This window comes from Equus quagga, chromosome 1 (genome assembly GCF_021613505.1).
Source record: "Equus quagga isolate Etosha38 chromosome 1, UCLA_HA_Equagga_1.0, whole genome shotgun sequence".
NCBI lineage: Eukaryota > Metazoa > Chordata > Mammalia > Perissodactyla > Equidae > Equus > Equus quagga.
In genome coordinates, this window is record NC_060267.1 from 164,226,735 (window position 1) to 164,244,582 (window position 17,848).

Below are 17,848 nucleotides of genomic sequence, written 5' to 3' on the forward strand. Positions count from 1 at the left end.
GTACAATAAAATCAAGGTGAAAGAAAAATAAGGATGAAAAGTCAGGAGAAGGGAAATCTAAGTAACTGTAGAAAGTCAACCTTTGAAAAAAGACCATAAACACATAGGCCATAAGGGCCTTGGTATTTCTAGAATAAATTTTAAATTTGACTCTGAGCTTTCTGGTAGCCAAAGTAAAATGGGAGATTTATTCTGCAGCAGAACTGTCACCATCAGAGACGTTGCATACCAGATTTTTTAGGGAAAGCGATGCTCTTTCTAGTACTTTTTAAAAAATGATTTATTTCTTTTTTTGAAATAGTTTAAGACTCACAAGAAGTTGCAAAAATAGTACAGAGAGTTCCTGTGTTATCTTCGCCCAGCTTCCCCCAGTGAGAATATCTTACATAACCATGCACAGTGATAAAAACCAGGAATTTGACATAGTTCAATACGATCAATTCAAATACAGACTTTATTTGGATTTCACCAGTTTTTACATCTAGCACTAATTCTTAAAGGAAATTCCTATGGACTTCAGAAAGAAGTCTCTAAATGGATGACAGTGTCCTTAGAAGCATCCTTAAGTCTGATTTCAGGGCTGTTCAAATAACATGTCTAAAGTGGAACCAGTTCCCCATAAGGTTTTAGGAAGATAACTGAGTGCCCCAGTGCATGCCGCAGCCTTTGCTGAGTTCTTTAACTCCTCCATCCTCCCCCTCGCTTCGCTCCCCCTCCTCTCTCCCCATGCCCTGGTGGACCTCTCCTCCAACAATTCACCCACCAGACTTTGAGAATTTCCACTCTGCCCTCAGAATTGCTCTAGACCGGCTCTCAAACAGATTCAAAATTTCCTTGAGTTCTCTCCATTTCCTTTGCGGTTGTGGGTATAGGCAAATTCAGAGATCCTGGGACTGGGGCCTCAGACAGTCATGAAAAGAAATCTTGCCTCAGTGAATTCAGTATGTACAAAAAAACCCTAAAATATTACTTGGGCAACTGCTGGGGGGCTGACTGTTCTCTCGGATAGGAGAGGAATTTGGGGACAGAGAGGGCTGCATATGGAACTCCCATGGGTACAGTTCTATAGGGACCAAAGTCTGTCCCCTCAAGGCAGAAGAGCGCCATGCCTTCCCAAAGGTCTGGCCCCTTTCTCCACCTGAATTCGTAGCATATAAGGACCATAAACAACACAGTGTGGGGGGGCGTGTGTGTGCATGCGCGTGTGTGCGTGTCTGTCCTTGTAGTAGATGGCCAAAAGAGCTTAGACTTTGGAATTGGACATATTCAGACTTGACTCTTCACCCTGCCACTTCCTAAGTCTCCTAGGGTACTATACTCAATATTTAAAAGCCTCAGTTTCCTCACCTGGAAAATAAAGATAACAATATTCACCTTTTGGGCCTGTTGGGAGAATCTGAGAATAATTATAGGCACTCAATGGACAGTGGCTATTTTATAGCTATCTTGGAAAAAGATAAGATGTAATGAGCCTGTGTATCATCTTTGTTAAATATAGCTATCTTTAAACAACCACCCTACAGTACAGCATAAGACGCCTCCTGAACCACTTTCGGAAGTTCGGTTTTCCTTATCTGCATACTGGGAACGCCAACAGCACCCACTTCAAAGCTTTCGTAAGGGACCAGCACTTAGCACAGTCCCTGGACCATAGTAGGGATCCGTAATGAAAGAGATTCTTATTGAAACTCTAGCTCTTTAAGCCCACACTCTTTGCACATTGCTCAAAGGCAGGAGATAGGAGAGCTTCCTGTTCTGCCTAATAGCTGGTGACCCAGGGCAACCGACTTCCTCTCTTTGGCCTTGTGGAACATTCTCTGCAGAGCAGTGGTCTAGCCTGATGATTCAGGCTGTGGGCACTGGAGCCCCCTACTTCCTAGCTGTGTAAATGACCCTGGGCAAGGCGCTTAGCTTCTTGGAGGCTTGGTCTCCTCAGAGTGTAGTACTTTGTAGGGCTGCTGTGAAGATGACGCACTTCTTACAGCACTAAGGATTGACAAATAGAAATGGCAAGCAATAGGATATGTTGGAGTATACGAGGAAGCCACTTGGTGTAAACCTAATTCAGCCTGACTTTGTTTTTCCAAAAGGGCCTGACATGGCCATTGAGCATGCATTATATATCTGCTTTAAACATTTCCTATGGCAAAAACAAAGGCCCTTAAGATAAAGGTGCAACTTTCTCCCCACATTGACATTTCCTTAAGGATAAGCATCTTTCCCTAGAGTAGGAATTTATTACTGTGCTCACCTGTGACCACCCAGCTCAAGACAACAGACTTGCTTCCTGCTGCACCCACCAAGACAGCAGACCTACTACCTGCTGTGTCCCTCAATCGCTGTGCTGACAGGGCAATCTTGTGACTACTGTAAAAGGGATATTTCAATCATACGTGAAATATCCTCTTTGAGGGTATATAACCACCCCGTACACCCTCACTTCTTTGGAATGCTCTGTTTCTTTGTGGAAGGACTCTCCCAGGCTATATGGTCCTCACATTTTAGCTCAGAATAAACTCACCCCAATTCTGATTTATAGATTGGTTATGGATTACCTGCATCGACAGGATGGTGGCCAGCATGGAGCAAGCACCATACATGCGTTTGCTGCCATTATTAGAAGATGTACCATTACTACAAGATGGATCGCTAAGGTTCCTCCAGCCTTGAAATTCTGTGTTCTGAACTCTTTGGGGCCCTCTTCAGGTAGGAGAGGGGGAAGGGAAGAGGAAAATCCAGAGAAGAAAGGGTTTCAAAGAGAATTTCACAAGACTCCCCTCCTCTCTGTCCGGCTGTCTTGCTCCAGGATTTTCCAGGCTTTGTGGAGAGAGAACCGTGCTCTCTCTTCACAGAGAGAGGGTGGCAAACCGAAGAATGGGCAAGGAGTGTGCCTGGATAAACCCAATAGGTTGCTGGGGCTTTTGAAAGGCTAAGTGGGTTTTTGAAAGCTGCTACAAGGCTGAGCGAGATGCCTTCCCGAGCTGTGGAGGTGGATGTGCCGGCCTCAGCTCAGAAAGGACTCTTCGCCCACTCCACGGGAAGAAGCTCACACAGCCTTCAAGACATAAACAGACAGCTTTGGGGCATCTCTTCAGGCAACTGCAAAACTGATGGGAGACAAGAACTGAAACTAACCACGGAAATAATCCAGTGTTCCAGGGCCACAATTGTGGGCTCTGAGTGAATCCTGTGGGTTATGAGAAGGCCCAATACATTTGACATGGCTCTGGAGTGCAGCCCTAAATATTATAAACAGAAGTTTGGCAAGGCCTGTGTCTCAGGCCTGTTAGAGGTTTTTCAGAGGAGCCAGGGATTAATTGTTTCTGGTGGGTAGAATGACCAGGAGGAGGGGCCTGTGGATGGTGCAGGCTGTGAGCCCCCAGACACCAGTGGAAAGCAGGAATACATGGACTTACAGGAGTCCATGGTCGTCAGCCCAGGATGGGCTTTGACAGCCTGTGGGCAGCACCGAGCCTTATGAGGATGGGCAAACGGAGCCCTCTCTACACCCGTGGCCCAGGTCATAGCGTGGAGTGGAGAAGGAGGGTGTGACGTGCGATGCCCCAAGAGCAGCCAAAATGCAACTCCATCCACCTTGCTCAAAAACTGTGTCAGTTTAGGGCATCTTAGGAAGAGCCTGTATGTCAAGTGGAAAGAGATCAAGCCTTGGCATTGAGTTCAAATTCTGGATCTGCCCTCATCTGACCAAGTGACATAAGCTCTCTGATAATCATCCTTCTTTTCAACAATTTCCAGATCCACAGACCCATTACATCTAGAGTAGTTGATTCCTTTTTTTTTTAAGATGGGCACCTGAGCTAACAATTGTTGCCAATCTTCTTCTTTTTTTTCCTGCTTTTTCTCCCCAAATCCCCCCAGTACATGGTTGTATATTTTAGTTGTGGGTCCTTCTAGTTGTGGAACACCGCCTCAAAGTAGCCTGATGAGCGGTGCCATGTCTGTGCCCAGGATCCGAACAAGCCAAACCCTGGGCTGCCGAAACGGAGCGCGTGAACTTAACCACTTGGCTGTGGGGCCAGCCCCTAGAGTAACTGATTCTTATTTTTGCAATCTTTTTGATTCCAATAAGCCCTTTTTGAGTATGCTATTTACTTAACCTCGGTTTCTCATCTGTAAAATGATGTAGTTGGAGGATCAAATGAGTTAATACACATAAAGTACTTAGCCCAGTGCCTTGTTTGTAGTAAGAGTTCAATAAATGTTAATTATTATTATTTCTTGCAAGCCACCATGTGCCTGGATACCTCTCTAGTCCTCGATTTCTTCATCTGTAAAATGAGGATAACAAGTAGAGTTACTTTAGAGGACTAGCTAAAGATTATAGAGATATATTTTATATATCATGAAATCCACCCTTATATAAATGTGTACAATTCAGTGGTTTCTACTATATTCACAAGGTTGTGCATCCATCACCACTATCTAATTTCAGAACATTTTCATCACCCGCTAAAGAAACCCACTACCCATTAGCACTTACTCCCCATTCCCCAGGCAACCACCCCAGCACCTGGCAAACACTAACCTACTTCCTGTCTCTATAGATCTGCCTACTCTAGACACTTTGTATAAATGGAATCATACAATATGTGGCCTTTTGTGAATGGCTTCTTTCACTTAGCCTAGTGTTTTCAAGGTTCATCATGTTGTAGCATGTGTCAGTACTTCACTCCTTTTTACTGCCAAATAATATTCCGTTGTTTGAATATACCACATGTTATTTATCCATCCATCAGTTTGAGTGTTTCCATTTTGGCTACTATGAGTAATGCTGCTATGAACATTCATGCATAAGTTTTTGTGTGAACATGTTTTCAATTCTCTTGAGTATATACCTAGGACTGGCATTGCTGAGTCTTATGGTAACTCTATGTTTAACATTTGAGAAGCTGCCAAACTGTTTTCCAAAGCAGCTGCACCATTTTACAGTCCCGCTAGCAATGTGTGAGGGTTCTAACTTCTTCACATCCTTGTCAGCACTTGTTGTTGTCTGTCTTTTATTTTAGCCATTCTAGTGGAGGTGAAATGCTGTCTCATTGTGGTTTTGCTTTGCATTTCCCTACTGACTTGAGCATCTTTTCATGTGCTTTTTGGCCATTTTTAATGTATTCTTTGGAGAAATGTCTATTCAAATCCTTTGCCAATTTTTAAAAAATTGGATGTCTTTTTATTGTTGGGTTGCAGGGGTTCCTTATGTATTCTGGTACAAATCCCTTATCAGATATATGATTTGCAAATATTTTCTCCCACTTCTGGTTATCTTTTCATTTTCTTGAAGCACAAAACTTTTCCATTTTCATGAAGTCCAATTTATCTCTCTTTTTATTTTCTTTTTCTCCCCAAAGCCCCCGGTACATAGTTGTATATTCTTCGTTGTGGGTCCTTCTAGTTGTGGCATGTGGGACGCTGCCTCAGCATGGCTTGATGAGCAGTGTCATGTCCGCGCCTAGGATATGAACCAGCGAAACACTGGGCTGCCTGCAGCAGAGCGCACGAACTTAACCACTTGGCCATGGGGCCAGCCCCCAATTTATCTCTTTTTTTAAGCCACTAAATTTTGAGGTGGTGTGTATGCAGCACTAGATAATGGATACACATTCCCACTTTAAAGATGAGGCAATTACAGCCCAGAGAGCTTAAGTGACCTGCTTAAAGTTACACAGCAAATAGCTGATGGTCGGTCTGACTTTAAACATATTGCTCTTAACAAATATATATATTGCCATCTTGGACTAAGTGCTAACACAATGTTCTGGATTCAGAGTCATAAGGCTTGGGTTCAAGTGTCTAGATCAAAGTGACAATGATGGAGGATTATTTGAAGAATGTGCAATGCATCAGATCGGTTCTGTCACATGTTTGGACCATCCACACTGATTCATTAAGGTCCTCAGACAGCACCGTACTTAGATCCCACTGTCTTGGGCACCTTGGAAATTCACTTATGTGGAGTCATGCTGGGCAGCACGCTCTCAGCTTTCATCAGAGAATAGTACAAGAATCAGTTTTGTGAACCTGCTGCTATTACACAGGGAACCTGTTGAGGATGTTGTCCACTCTATCACTTACATCCCCATTAAGCAGCTTGGGAGGGAAATTCCTGTCAGATACAAGTGCCAGGAAAAACTTTTCCTCCTCCGAGAACCTGGCGTGTTTCCTCCTTGTGAGCAATAAGAATCATGATATCTATTGTGTTTCTTTATTCAATTTGGCTGCCCAGAAGCTCAGAGTAAAGAAATAGGATATTTAGTCATTGAAAGGGTTCTGTGGATTGTCCATCTTCATTCCAATTTTCTCTTTGATCTTGACCTTCCATCTTTCCATCCAGTCATTTAACAGATATTTACTGAAAATCTACTATGTGTGAGGATTGAAAATGAATTAAATAGACAAGATCCTTGAAGCAGAATCTGCGGTGCCTCTGCCGGTAGCCCCTTGGGTCACGTCATTATAATACAGGACAGCCTGACTTCCAGTTGTTGGAGGGCTTGCTCTGACTGTGGGACATGCTCTCCCTGAGCATCGCTGACCTGAAGAGCTGGAGAATTAACCCCCCACCCACTCCTGTGCACTGCCCTCAGCCGGTGACTCAAAACAGTTGGCGGGATGATATCCAGCAACCTCCACCCGAAGGGGGGGGGGTACGCTGAGGTGCATGTCCCCCACCGTCTCCCGGATCCCCCGCAGGGCTGAGCTCTAGCTGCGCACAGTGGTAACCGCCAGGAAAACACACCTTCCGGAGGCTGCCTTCTGTTGATCCCAGGCCCCATCAGCGCTCCGGGGCCCCACCTGCGAAACCAGTCCTCATCTCAGGTCGGCTGTGGGGGAACCCAAACCAAGCTAGTCTCTGGCGTCATAGAGCTTATATCCTATTAAACAGATAACTAAATAATTATTCGACAGCTGTAGCAAGCGCTCCAAGGAGACAGTGAGGGCCGTGAGACGAAAGCCAAGACCTGAAGGGTGGGTAGCACGCAGAGGAGAGGAGGAGCATGGGCGGGGAACGGTGCTCCTCGCAGATGGCACAGCCTCCGATCAGGCCCGGCGGTGGGAAGGGGCTTGACGAGTACCAGGAACTGCAGGAAAGGTATTCCAAAGTCTATCTCCCTTTACCTTGACTGAATATTATAGCGCTAGCAACATTCTGTTTGACGATGTATCTTCAGATCCTTCGAGGGAGTCGGGCAGGTAAACAAACAAACGTGGAAAAGGTCAGCAGGCCATGCTGGGGCCCTAGGCTGTCCCTCCGCCTCTGCGCCCTCAGAGTCTGTCTGTCGTGGAGACGCGCGTTCGTCTTGCCCTGTCTGTGCTGAGGGATCGACGAGGCGGGACACAGAAATGGCTTCTGGACCTTGTAAAGCAGAGCCCCGATGTGGCCAGGTTCTCCGGAAAAGGATCCATGAAGAAATGCTGGTTTTCTTATGAAAAAATGGGGTTACTTTCTTTGTCCTTCAACCCTATAGGGTGAGTATTGTACCATCTCTGTTCACATACATCACACAAGTGTCCAGAGCCCCAGACCTCGTTTGTCTGTCTTCTGAGCTGCAGGAGGGGAAGGAAAGACCAAGGGCTTTGGAACCGAATCAACTTGGCTTTGAATCCTGGCTCTGCTATTTACATCCCCTAATCAGCCAACACCGGGTGCTGATGACTTGGTGCAGGCGTGCTGTCTGGGTTAAAGGGGGACCATCCTGGCCCAAGAGAGCTGCTCAGTAAATGTTGGCTTTGTCTCTTCCCGCTCCAAGATCAGAAAGCCCAGGTGCGTTTACATGCAGATGCTCGCCCTCTTCCTGCAGCTCCAGGATCCCCTGTGAACTCGGAACTTGCATTTGGATGACGATTCTGAGGAGAATGAGTCACAGCACTGCGCCAGATGGCCTGGCTGTGGCGCAAACACGCTCCCACCCTCCTCTCACCAGGCCAGAGGAGAAGAGTTTCTGCCGGTTTTTCTAAAGCTGTTTTGGGGTTACTGACCCCCAACTCCTACCAAATCAGCAGAGTCCCCTCACTCAGGTGAGCTTCCAAATGTCAGCCCTGAGCCCACCCATGTACCAGCCTGGTGGCCTGTCTGCATCTCTCAGTGCACTCAAAGCTCCTTGCAGTTGGGGCTGGGTCTTGCTCACCTTCTCACCTTTAATAGTTGCTAAATAAATATTTGTTCAATGAATGAAAGCAGACACTGTTCTTGCTCTCAAGAAGTGTATAGGCTGGTTCTCTAAATAAACAGGAGAGTAATACCGTAGAGGCAATTTCTTACATCCTGTGAAAATCCCAATGTTCAGCCCATCTGGTCTCTAACTGGTGGAGTTCATCTTGGGAAGATGAATTTCCAGGCCAGGCCTCAGGGTGGAAGGGCTGGGACACAGCCTGGGGATGATCCCTTAGAGGGATGGACAATGAAGCTTACGGAGGGGAGAGAGGCGTGGGAAGGGCTGGAGCCTGCAGTTGAGGCTCATGCTGCCAGCCTGTCATTCCCCACAGTGGGGACAAGTCACACGAGGTGCACACAGTCCCCTTCTCTTTGTGCAGGTCCTCTAAGTCTCATAGACTCTCTCTGAGGAGCTCCGAGCATCCTGGGCTTTGCTGTGATCCTGACTCCCTTGCTCTGGACTAAAGATGGGCACCAACTGGAAGTCACTGGTCTCAACACTGACCAGAGCCTATGAAGCATCTGGGTGTAATAGATCCCCCTAACAGGGATGACGTCTTCCAGATAGTGGCCAGGTGAACCTTCCAGATCCTCGGAGTTTGATATTCAGACATGCAGAGAGGGTCAGTGTTAGTAGCAGGTCATAGAGTGGGCAGTAAGCTGAAGATGAGGCAGTAGAAGCCAAGAGGTAGGCCAGCGCTTCTCAGACGTGAATGTGCACCCACATAACCCAGCATCTCCATGAATGCAGGTTTGGAGCCAGGATGTCTGGGGTGGGGCCTAAGATTCTCCATCTCTAGTAAGCAAGCTCCCAGGCGATGCTGATGCTGGTGGTCCCTGGACCACAGCTTGAGTGGAGGACAGTGGTTGTTAGTGGCAAGACATTAACAGATCAGTTGCTATGAGGGCAAAGTGAGCAGGTGCTGGGGAGAACAGCTGCTGGAGTACTGTGGCTTGTGGGCCTCCTTCCTGTCCTCCTCCTGCACTTCCTGCACCTCCTGCATCTTCCCTGGATGGTTCCTGTCCCTTACTTCCTATGCAGACTCGCAGTAACCCCGCCACCTGCCATAACATGAGCGTCTCTGTTCCTTTTCACCTGAAAGGGCCTGATCAGTAGTGCTCAGCCTGCCTGCACATTAGAATCACTTAGAGAGTGAGCCCGTGAATTGTATGTCATTGGTTGGTCTGGGGTGGAGGCTGGGCGCCATGATTTGCAGAACTCTCCAGCTGATCCCAACGTGCAGGCAGGGCTGTGAACCAATGGCCTCATCAGTGTTTCTTAAACTTTAACATGAATATAAATCATCAAGGGGGCTTGTTAAAAAACAGAGATTTTCATCCAGTAGGTGTGAGTGGGGCCTGAGATTCTGCATTTCTGATGCTGCAGATCTGAGGACCATACTTTGAGTGGCACTGGGGTAAATAATACCTATTTTCCCTAGTAATTAAAAAAGATAAGACGTAGGTTGACCACCTCTAATCTAATCCCCAGGGCTAGAGCGAAGCACAAAGCGAAACCCTACTGCACTGGCTGCCATGGGTATATTTGATCTCGGCCCTGTCTATACCACAACTTCACTGAGGTGGACGGATCCAGAGTGGACATCCTAGGAGGCTCTGCCCACGGCCATGGCTACGCTGGACTCGAGGGCTGAAAGCTTGGTGCTTGTGGGTTCCCTTTGTGACATGGCCGGCCAGGTCCTGGACCAGCACTCCTACTGACCACGTTGGGTGGTTTTCCCTCCTTTCTTGGGGAGGGGATGAGCTGAGCTCCTGCACTGCCTCTGCCCCAGCCTGTCCCTGTTCCCGCTCACCCTCAACCCCCGCTCAGGGGTGTGCCCACCCGCTCAGGTTTATTGATGCCCCGGCAGCTGTCTCCTCTCTCTTGCAGCCCAGGCTATCCCAGCCAACAGAGCGGGCAGGGAGTCATTCTGGGGTGGCTCAGTGCCTGGCGGAACCGACCTGACCTGTGGATTGCAACACCACCTTCTCCAGGACAACAAAGTTGCCAGCAAAGTGGCCTCGGGGCAGGAGGGAGGGAACAAAGAAGAAGACAGTGCTTCCTTTCTCTCCCCACTGGCTGTGAAATGCCACCGCCCACCCAGTGCCTCTCAGCTGTGGCTGCACAGCAAAACCACCTGGGGATGCCCAGGCCTCACCCTAGAGCAAGGAAATCAGAATTCCTGGAAGTGAGACCTGGGTATGAGTAGTTTCTAAGACTTTCCGGATAATTCCACAGTGCTGCCAAGTGTGTGACGATTTAGCAGCCCACAGGAGCAGAAAGTAATTCTTCGATCAGAGAAAAGACAATAATGCGATGTCCACAGCTGCCTGCTCCAGCTTTCCTCCATCTTTCCAACTCACTTCTAGACCCTATATTCCAGAATATGACAAAGGCATCTTCAGTTTGGACTTGAACACTGGGAGGAAAATCATCACACATTTTGTCTCATTTGATCTACAACCTTATGCGAGGGTTTATTATCATCTCTATTGTACAGTTGAGGAAACAGGCTCAGAGAGATTGAGTGATTGCACAAGGTCACACAGTAAGAGGTGGGCCAGAATTCAACCCTGGGTCCACTGTTCTATGGCTGTATGATTTAGTCACAGTCGTGGGTATATAAACCGGAGAAACATGGGTCAAACCATAAATGCAATTTATAAGTTGATACAAGCAGGTAGCACAAAGCCAGGTATAGCTGAGCTGATGTTTATGTTTGTACGAAACTCCAGATCATGAAGGGAACTGTGTTCCTCTCTGTCTCTGTTCTCTATTTTCCAATTCCAGTACTACCTTCTCCATGGAACCTTCCAGAACTCTACTATCTCTCCAGTTACTGTCTATACCATTGAGTCCCCAAACTGTCTAGCATCAGCTTTTAAAAATCCAGATCACAGGGCTTCAACTCAGCACTATGGAGAGCTCTAGCAATGGGGTGTGAAAATCTCCATTTTTAACAAGCAATATGGGGGCATCTCATATGCACATAGTTTTAGGAACCAGCGATGTAGCTGCTCAAAAGTGTGGTCTGTGGACCAGCAGGGCTGGTACCAACTGGGAGCATGATAGAAATGTGGCATCTTGGAGTGCACCCCTGGCCTGCTAAGTCAGACTCTGCATTTTAATGAGATGCCCAGGCAATTTGCCTGCGTGTTAAAGTTTGAGAAGCTCGTTCTGTCCAACCTGTTAGGCGTAAAAAGTGTCCTCAGATCAGCAGTATCAGCGTCACCCAGGAACTTGTAGAAATCAAATTCTTGGGCCCCACCCTGGACCTACTGAGTCGGAAACTGCAGGGGTGGAGGCCAGGAATCTGTATTTTAACAAGCGCTCTAGGTGCTCTGACGCACACTCAAGTCTGAGAGCCACTGCCTGCCTGGACACAGAGATTACAAAGCTCTTTCCCAGTCGGGAGCCTCTTTGATCCTGGGCATCAGTTGCCCTGCGCTGGAAGCCAGGATGATCAAAGGAGAGCTGCGCCTGGGAGGGCTGTGGAAGCTGCTGATGCCACCCAAGGCTGAACGGGCAAGGCTGTTTCTCCCTGCCCCCCCTCTTGACAGCAGCTTTGAAGGGCTGAGTCAATCCTATTCCTCAGCCTGTGGCTCCATCGTGTATCATCTATGTATCATTCACTTTTGTCCCTGCCCCTGCCCCCAGGACCCTCCCCTCCCCACAGCACAGCCATTCCATTGATTTTCATTTGTTCTTGTAAAGCATGGGCTGTCTGTGCGCATAGAGTTCACACGTTCCCTCACGATGTGCTACGGACCTCTTTCTGCATCTTTATCGTTCAGCGTGGTCCCTGGAAGGGCCCCCTCCATCGGTAGCGTTCACTGAGTCTCTCGCTGCTTCCCCCCTGCCCCCCAAGTATCTCTGGGCTGCGTCTAGCTCCCCCAGCGCCATGTGACGAGATGCCCAGGTGGCTTCCAACTCCTCAGTGCCACCAAGGGCGCTGTGATAAACATCGTCCTCTGCGTCTCCCTGTGGACCAGTGTGAGTTCTCCCATTTTATAGATGGAAAAGCTTGAAATGCTTCCAAACCACGTGACTTGCCGGGGAAGTACAACACAGTGGTTAAGAGCATGACTCTGGTGTCAGACACACTCGGTCGGGTGACCTGGCCCCTGTCCCCTCACCTTTCTGGGCCTTGGTTTTCTCATCCATAAAATGGAGATGATAATATTACCCACCTTATCTGTTTATTATGAAGATTAAAGGAATGACAACCACTTAGCAGCGTCCCTAGCACGTAGTAAGTGCTCTGAGTTCACTGTAATTTTACCTCTCTTTCCAGAAACTGCCTTTTGACCTCTTTCACACTGATTTTTGTTTTCTGTTTTGGTCTTGCATTATTAGTAACTATCCTCGCATATCCCCTTTGCAAACCGACCTCCAGCAATGACCCTAAAGGCACTCAGAGAAGGCCTGAGGCCGGTTTGGTGCAGGAACTGGGCCGGGGGGCTTGTCTGGGAAGGAGTCAAGGGTGGGCTTGCAAGAAGCTCTGGGGCCGCTGATGGCACTGGTGATACGAGGGAGGCGGCCAGTGGATGTTGGCATGCTCCCGGCCCTTGCGGGAAAGCAGCCGTGTAGAACTCGCCAGAGCAGGTGCTTTAAGACCTGGCTGTTGTGTTATGAATTGTATTTTGGCCCAGTTTTAAAGCAGTGGGAGGAGGAGAGTCCTGCCACCCCGGAGGGAAGGTGAGGGTTGTTGCCTCACTTTGCAGACAATCCCACATATATCCTGGAGAGGTGCCAGGAAGTGGGGGGAGCCAGGGCCTGAAGCGCGGATGGGAGACTGGCGTCTGGGAGCCTAGGCCTGGGCTCACAGGCTGCAGAGCCAGCCTGAGGCCAGCAGAGGGCGCCACACACCTCGGGACAGAGCTGAGGCTGAGGTGAGCTGTGAGGACCAGGCAGGCTGGGAGTGGGGGGACCAAGTGTCCAGTTTGCCTGGGACTGAGGGGTTTCTGTGACAGGAAAGACTCAGGCAAACAGAGATGAGTTTGTTACCCTGACTGGAAGAGGCCGCCACAGAAGTGGCATACACACACATATGTGCACCTCACACACAGGACACAAAAGGTACCCACAGTCGCACCATGCATTCACACATGTGCACAATGCACACCCATGTACTTCACACCACAAGCATAACACACACAACACAGTTGCCCATGTACATGTGTACCACTTGCACAACACATTTGTAACACGCATGCAACACTCACATAATACACATGTGCAACACACAAATACATGTGCACACATGTACCACATAAACGTGCAAAACAAGCAGTACATCTCAATGCACATGTACAGACAAACACAGTACATGTGCACATCAGACCACATGTACAACATATGTGATGTGCATGAGTACATTATAAATGTATATACGTTTATAACACATGCAGTACACTCACATAGTACATACACAAGCACATCCTATACATGCAACACAGTCACAACACAATATACATGCACACATGTGCCACAAAAACCTAAGTAAAACAAGTACCACATTGCAACACACATGCACAATGTGTGTCATACCACATGCACAACATACACAATGCATACATGTATCACACATAATGCATATAGACATACATACATACATAAATATTAACACATCCACAACACACATGCACATGTAACAACACAATGCACAGCTTGTACCTGTGCATATCACACCACAACATACACAGACACCAGGCACTCAGGCACCACATGATGCATTACACACAACACTGTTTAACACACACAACACAATGCACCCACATATATGCACATGCACAACACACATGCACAATGCAGACACTCATGGTCACATACACACCAGCACCTTTGGTAGCCAGAGACCCTCTTGCTTGAGGCAATGTTTCTGATTGGCAGATGAGGATACTCATCCTTGCTCTAGGCCAATGAAAAGATGTATCCAAGAATTTGAAAACTATATACTCCTTCAATTCAGCAGTCATTTCTCAACTGTGTGCCTGGACCTGGGGGTTCCCCACATGGCATCAATGACCATTCATCTCCGGTTGGAATGCATGTTGTGAATTAAAACTCCAGAGACCACAAAACTGCAACGGGGTAGGCCTGGCTGGGTCTACGAGTTTCCTGGAAAGAGCTCCTTAGGCCAAGAACTGGAGTCAGAGCAGCAGGGTTGGGACCAGGGAGAGGTGTGTGGGGCACTGGGGACACCAGCTCAGGAGGCTCCGCTCTCCAGCATTCACATGACCCAGACAGTGAGTGGCCAAGGAGCCAGGCAGCCAGGCTGAGAGGAACTCCCCCAGGGATCCAAGGAGCAAGTGGTCCTGCTCCCACTCCTGCTCCACACAGATCTTCACCCGGGAACTCTCTAGACTCTGCGAAGAGCGGTGGCTTATAGGGAAGGGACCTATATCACCAAACCACCCAGCTGCATTGCCCCTGGATGCTGGTAACCAGGTTCCCTCCTCTGTGGCCAGCCATGGGGATGGTGTGGGACGGCAGGGGGTGTACCAGATGAGCCGGCCATTCCCCTGGGCACAGCCTGCATGTCATCACACTCCCAGCTTGCCTCCTAGGAGTGGGACCACCCAGCTAGGTTAGGCTGCATCAGCACAGTATTCTAGCTCCTGGGCACTGGAACTGTCCCCTTAGTCTAGTGGCATAGAGTGGTGGTTCAGGTAGACTGGAGCTTCTGCCTGGATTCAAATCCCTGCATTGGCACCTACTAGCTGGTTGACTGTGGGCAAGTCACTTGACCTCTCTGTTCCTTATTTTCATACCTATAAAATAGGCATGACGGTAATACTGGCACCCATCCTACAGAGTTGTAAGGACTTCATGAGTTAATACATGAGAAGCTTTTCAAAGAACGCCAGGCACATGGCAAGAGCCACAAAAATGTTAGTTGCAATCGTTATTTTGATCCAAAATAAAAGCAAACACTAACAACAGCCATAGTCTTGAAAGGCACTGGAGTCAGAAGTGCCTTGGAGAGTGTCTGCTCCAAGCCCCCTCTGCATTATATAGATGAAGCTGTTTGACCCCATAATCCAAAGACAGGAGGCCAAGAACCCGGGATGGGGAAGAGAAGGAACAAGTACAAGTTCCTCCTTTTCTGTTTCTAGGACAGTGGTCCTCATCTGGAGGGCTAGTTCAATACAGACCACTGGACCCCCCAGGGCTTCTGACTCCACGGGTCTGGGATGGGATCTGAGACTATGCATTTCTAACAAGTCCCAAGGTGATGCTGCTGCCACTGCTGGTCCCTGGACCGCACCTTGAGAAGTGCTGCCCTGAGGACAGAGGAGGCAGGGTGCAGAAAGTTCGCATCCTGGTGTTTGCTGATTGCACTCCAGTACCAGGGAAGGGAAGCAAGGGCCTTACTTACAGCGGATGCCGTACCTCCGGCAGCGCCCTCTGCAGGGGGATGCGGGCGCTGAGCGCCTCCTCCAGGCTGAGAGGTGTCAGCTCATCTTCAGATACCTCCTGGTCCTCCTCCTCGGCCCCCCAGTCCCTCTCTGGGGCCTCTTTGTCCTGCCTCCTGCTCGGCTGCTTGATGAGCCGGTAGCTGCCACCTCTCCTGTCCTGGCTCTGGTTCCTCCTGACCCTGGGTGAGGCCACGGCCACCAGGAGCTGATCCTCCTGCAGCGAGATAAAGGGCAACAGGCCCTCCAGGGAGTCATACTCTTGGCCGTCATCCTCGGCCTCCAGCACCCATTCCTGGGATTCCCCAAAGTTCAGGCGGTACCCAGCTTCAGGGCTGTGCTCGGCGACCTGGGCTGTGACAGCCTGGTGCAGGGCATGCGGGGGAGGATGCAGCATGGCCACCAGCAGCAGCACGCACCCCAGCATCAGGAGGAGCAGCAGGAACTGCAGTCTGCATGGTCCATGCCTGCATCGCTTCCTTAGGAGCATGTTGCTGGAACTTGCCAAATGCAACAGGTCATGTTCAAGTTCACTTTCTCTTCCTGCTGCAGGTTCCTTCAAGCTGGCAGCAGAACCTGGGTTCCTGGTTCCACCTGGAAGTTCTTTGATCGTCACTTAACCTGCTCCTTTTTTTCCCATCTGACCTTTGCCAACAGCGGGTGTAAGACTGGCTTCGCTTATAGTCAGAAAGTCACAGGACCCAAGCCCCACCCAGTCCTCTCTGAGTGGATTTCTTTAATTGCCTTCTGAAAGCCCACTCACAGGGACTTCAAATGGAATTGTTTGCCCCCCTTTTTCTCCTTGGGAAAAAAAATCATTATTCCATTCTGCTCAGGGGTTTAGTCCCGTGTATTTCGTTTCCCCCCTTGCACGAATGGTCAGGTTGCTATGCGATGTCTGGGGGGAGCTGGTGGGTCCTCAGTCCAGCAGAGGTGACAGCCGTGCTCCTTTGGATGCTGCAAGTCAGGTCAGATCAACAGATGTGAAGCCGGCAGGCGGTGCCTGGTTTCCTTTCACACATAGCTCTGCGCTCAGCCAGAGAGCCTCTGCCAGACACCGCGGGAGCCAGGCGTGCGCCTCGCCCCTGGTCCTAATGCCCTCACTGTTCCCAGGCTCTGCACAACCACACGGAACACAACTCCGGGGCGGGGCGGGGGTGGGGTAGGGGGGATAAAAGCCGTCACTGCTGGCACCAAACCCAAACAGGAACATTCCAGGAGGTCGGATTTGAATTTCCTTCATAGGATGACTTCTTTCCCCACCCAAAGGGGCAGGACAGAGTATTCCCTCCCGACTTCAGAAAGGCTGTACGTGTGACGTAAATGCGGGGAGCTGGCTGGCTGTTTGCATCCTCAGCCTCCCACAGGTGATCCATAAAGCTGGACAGGACTCTCCCTCCCTTCCTGAGGACCACTGTCCTTGTCTTTCTGAAAATGAGGGAAGCTATGGGAGAGGCTCTTTTAAGCCCTTTTTGCCCACAGGAGCATCTGAATGCCTATGATGCACTGGCCAGTGATGGAGGGACGTCGGAAGAGGCGTGGAATGTTCCTTCAGACAGAAAACTTCCTCATTCAACCAACAAATATTAATGAGCAGCTACTATGCGGAACCGATTCTCAGGACTGGGAGTACAGCAATGAATGAAACAGACCAAAATTTGTGCCTCTTGGAGCTTACATTCAAGTGGGAGAGACAGACAGATAGATAATCAATTAAAACATACAGTGGGTGAGATGGTGATAAGAACCAAGGAGAAAAACAGAGCAGGAAAGGGGGCTGGGAGCGAGGGCGGGCAGTTGACAACTGACGCTGAGTGGAGAGGGGAGATTTCACAGGAGAGTTAGCACCTGGGGAAGGAGGAGGGCGAGGCGGCTGTCCAGGGATGAGCATTTTGGGCAAAGAGGATAAAGAACGGGAAGGGCCTGAGGTGAGGGAGTGCCTGGCCTGTTTCAGGAACAGCAGAGCACCAGGTGGCTGGAACAGAGTGGGCAAGTGGAGTGTGATGGGAAATGGAATGAGAGGGTAAGAGGGGAAAGAGGGCAGGGGAGATCGGGTAGGACCTTGCAGGGCATGCTGGGGATTTTGGCTTTTCTTCTCAGTGAGATGAGAGCCCTTGGAGGGTGGTGAGCAGAGGAGAGACACGATCGACTTGGATTCTAACTGGCTCGCTCTGGCTGCTGTGCTGAGAGGAGACAGTGGGAGAGCAAAGGGCAGCATCAGGGAGGCCCATGAAAGTGTCACTTCAGTGGGAACAGGTG

General features: G+C 49.2%; 1 protein-coding gene across 1 annotated transcript in view; it reads right to left on the minus strand.

The window, feature by feature from the left end:
• GALNT15 (polypeptide N-acetylgalactosaminyltransferase 15) overlaps nucleotides 1-16,679 on the minus strand; it is a 43,799-nt gene extending 27,120 nt beyond the window's left edge. Inside the window, exon 1 of the mRNA XM_046639973.1 lies at nucleotides 15,553-16,679. Coding sequence (XP_046495929.1) covers nucleotides 15,553-16,079 — 527 coding nt within the window. The 5' untranslated portion in view covers nucleotides 16,080-16,679. The remainder of the gene's footprint in view (nucleotides 1-15,552) is intronic.
• Between the last annotated feature and the right edge of the window lie 1,169 nt (nucleotides 16,680-17,848).